The sequence below is a fragment of the Rutilus rutilus genome (assembly GCF_951802725.1).
Source record: "Rutilus rutilus genome assembly, chromosome: 16".
In the NCBI taxonomy this organism is placed as follows: domain Eukaryota; kingdom Metazoa; phylum Chordata; class Actinopteri; order Cypriniformes; family Leuciscidae; genus Rutilus; species Rutilus rutilus.
This window is the reverse complement of record NC_140224.1, coordinates 19,564,439-19,568,240: the sequence shown is the minus strand read 5'-3', so window position 1 is coordinate 19,568,240 and position 3,802 is coordinate 19,564,439. Positions and strand designations below refer to the sequence as shown.

At 36.1% G+C, this 3,802-nt stretch overlaps 1 protein-coding gene across 3 annotated transcripts in view; it reads right to left on the bottom strand.

Annotated features, from left to right (window-relative positions):
* Positions 1–206: 206 nt before the first annotated feature.
* The window catches only part of rnls (renalase, FAD-dependent amine oxidase), a 60,730-nt gene continuing 57,134 nt past the window's right edge, over positions 207–3,802 (bottom strand). For all 3 annotated transcript variants that reach the window (XM_084435185.1, XM_084435187.1, XM_084435186.1), the window contains one exon: positions 207–731. In XM_084435185.1, coding sequence (XP_084291311.1) covers positions 579–731 — 153 coding nt within the window. In that variant the 3' untranslated portion in view covers positions 207–578. The remainder of the gene's footprint in view (positions 732–3,802) is intronic.

The window sequence follows — 3,802 nt, the reverse complement described above, 5'->3', positions numbered from 1 at the left end:
ACATCTCATATTTAACAACTACTCACAATTATGGCGTATTTCGTTACAATTACTACTTTATTTCTCACAATTATTTCAAACTTAATCTTACATTAACTTTTTTTTACTCTGAGTTTTACATTATAATTACCATAAAACATTTTAAATGGAGTATAGTTGGTCACATAGCAGAACGTCAACTACCCATGTACAGCGACACATTCAAGCATGTTTTAATAATTTTATTAATCTGAAACTAATCACAGGGGAAGGTTGAGAATACCTGAATGCATACATAATGTTTGCTACACATCAGAAAACCATAGTCCAAGATACTGTGTCAAAGCCAGTGTGAGGCACCAGCCTCCGTCACAACTGAACCTGCGCAGTGCTCTGTTGTCCTCTAATCCTCAGCATCCGGCACAGACGGTATAATTGGTTTTTGTAACAAAATGCATGTCTGCAGACACAGGCCAGACAGATCTACTGTTCTTTGTGCAGTACATCCATCTTCCTGCGGGGAGGGGCTTAAATCTAAATCAATGTGCCATCCTCCATAACAAAAAACTAAAATAAAGGCGTACTTTCCCACCCCCCTTTTAGAGAGAAGACTTCAGAACATCAAAGACCTTCAGGGCGGACTCGATGCAGCCGTCGAAATTGGAGTGTGTGAAGCCGTCCCCCCCACACACCAGCAGAGGCTGGGAGAGCAGTGTCATCTGCCCAGGGCAATCAGCCACCGATCTGGTCACCTAATTAGAGAACAACAAAATTGAGTGATTGAATGTCCAATAACTGATGCAACCTCATTTTTACTCTGATATTGAGCAAAAAAAAAAAAAAGAAAAAAAAGTGAATAAGGCCGGAGCAGTTCCGTCTTTGTGTGTGTGTGTATGCAAATGAACGCACACTGAAAGTATTGTACTCATAATACTATGTGGAACATTTGTGGGTGATGCATAGTATAACACTGGATATGTTCATTGGACTGTTTATTTCATATCATTGGCAAAACACAGGAACCAAGCAGCTTTATGTATATACAGGTACATAAAGTACAGCCATTCAAAAGTTTGGGATCGGTACGACTGTATTATTACAAATTAAAATAACTGTTTTCTATTTGAATATATTTTTAAAATGTAATTTATTCCTGTGATGCAAAGCTGAATTTTCAGCATCATTACTCCAGGATTCTGAAGGATCATGTGACACTGAAGACTGGAGTAATGATACTGAAAATTCAGCTTTGCATCACAGGAATAAATTACATTTTATAATATATTCACATAAAAAACAGTTATTTAAAATTTTCTAAATATTTAACAATATTACTGTTTTATTTTTGTATTTTTAAACAAATAAATGCAGCCTTGGTGAGCATAAGAGACTTCTTTTAAAAACATTAAAAATCTTACCGATCCCAAACTTTTGAACGGCAGTGTATATATATGTAAATACATATAATTCAGATAATTTCTTTATCAGATCATCGCTTTATTTTCTTTGTCTCCCATATTTTAAATGAATACTAAACCAAGCATCTTACAGACTTGTATTGAAACCGATGATTATTGAAAGTATGTACAGTCATTTCTTGAGACCTCAATCATTCAATCAATTCAATCAGCACAGTGTTTACAGGAAGGCTTCTCTCTTATCTCTTTCCTCATTTACAACAGAAATATTACTATACGTCTGGCTGGTGACTATGAGGGTGGAGTCAATTGTAATGTTTTGAATAACCTCAGCAGAACAGAGATATCAATGGCTGCATGACAGTACTAAAATACAGTGCACTTCTGAATGCTGCCTAATAGACCTGTTTGACAACTGAATGTGGCACATGGAAAATGTTAAACTAATTAAAATAGTTTAGTTGGACAAAAAAAGTCTTCATTTTTGTTCAATATCAGGAAAACCACATTGTGGTTTATGGTGTCCAGGCTTCAAATACAGTGGAAAGTATTGTGGAGATACTTTTTTGCCTAAAGACACAATAAGAGAGGAGGGTGGACAGACTGTCCATCCATATTTAATGCAGACAGTAAAGGCATTTAAAAGAAGGTGCCCCATCAGGTTTTTTTTTTTTTTTTGCCAAATTATAATTTTACCTTTGATAATTACTTTCCACAATTATTAGGAGGTACTGTACAAAATTATAATTCCCAAATTTCCAAAATCATTACCTTTTGGTGATTTTCGAAGTCCAAATATATCATTTAGATTTAGGTAGAACCAAGGAATTTTTGTATGTGGGTGGTAGGGTGAATCGACCAAGATTTGACAAAATATTAATTTGTCAACATAACACAACAGAGTTTTACAAACTAATTAGAAATGCATTAATTATCCATTTAAATGTCAGCTATTTATGAAACCGACTTTTGCCAATTAGCCAAACTCAACGTGCATTAAGGAATCTGTTTTTAACAACTCCTTTGCATATCTGAACTTCTATGCATATTACAAAAGTATTTATATAATGTATATTATATGTGTGTGTTTGTGTACATACATTTTTCTCTTTATTTGTAATGAAGTACTGAGTAGTTAGTAAGGTACAGAAATTCTAAACTGATCAAGAAAAAAAAACTGTTCTGGTATAGGATTGGTATTGGTAAAGGCAGATACACTGCAATATTAATAATATTGCGGTATTGGTTTTGGACATGAAAAAGTGGTATCAAGCCAACCCTACTGGTTGTACTGCAGATTTGTTTCCTCATAATGAACATTCTCACAAGAGATGAGGGAGGGAAAGGGCTGTTAATATATTTGGTTAAATATAGAGCTTTTAATAGCAGTGGAGGCGCCTTCATTGGGTCAACCAGAGTCAAGAATAGACTTAATGGTAAAATGAGCAGAATTTGGAGGATACTCGCTGTCCCTGTGGGTTGTGGGTTCTAAAGAGCAAATGGTATGTGTGACCCAGGTTATAACTAGAAAAACTAAGTTTTTCAAAGCCCTACTTTGAAGCAAAAAAGTTTTAAAAAGCTTTAAAAAGTTTTTGAAAGTTAAGCCTTTGAAATTTAGTTTTAGAAACTAAGATGTTTTTAAAAAGCGACAGATGTTTTGTGGCTGCTCTGTATATGTTGGGTGTGCTGTGGCTGTGTAGTTTTTATACATTAATATTTACAGAGGACAGACATGTTGCACTGCAAACTAAATATCTGGGTTGAACTTCTTTATAAACTGCCTCTATGGTTCATTAAAATGATGTATGTATTCTACAGTCAGCAGTAAATGATACAGGTCCTCACTGTAAATCTGATCCACATTTACAGATAACTCTAAAAGAGCCACAGCTAGAATGGCGTCTCTGCACAATGTTTAAACGTAGAAATGCAGCATGTAAATGACTACTGAGAGTAAACACATTCCCTGCACGGCCCATTACAAAGGCTTCAGCCGGCCCCAAACCTCCGCCAGATAAACATCAAGGTGCAACGCACTAGAGCCAAGGAAATAGTGTCCATTTCCTGGGGCTTTCACTAAGCATCTTACAGACCGAGCGCTATCATCATTCTGTCCAAACTCCCCCTCCCCTCTTGTATCTTTAAATGGTAATCTGTGTGTAAATCAATTGATAAACGTTTGGCCTGAAACATGGCCAAGAACAAATTGTTTGGTTTATTTCAGAGGTACGCTGATGTAAGTAGGGCTGAACTCCTTAACCTCCTTAAATCTGCTTCACCCCAACGTTCCTCTGGTGTACATTCGGACATTAAAGTTCCAGCATGCCAGAACTTTGGTGCATCAAACTGCAGGGCCCGTTGCAACAATCTCCTTAAGCTCCTTAAGTTTACCCCCCCAAAAAAAT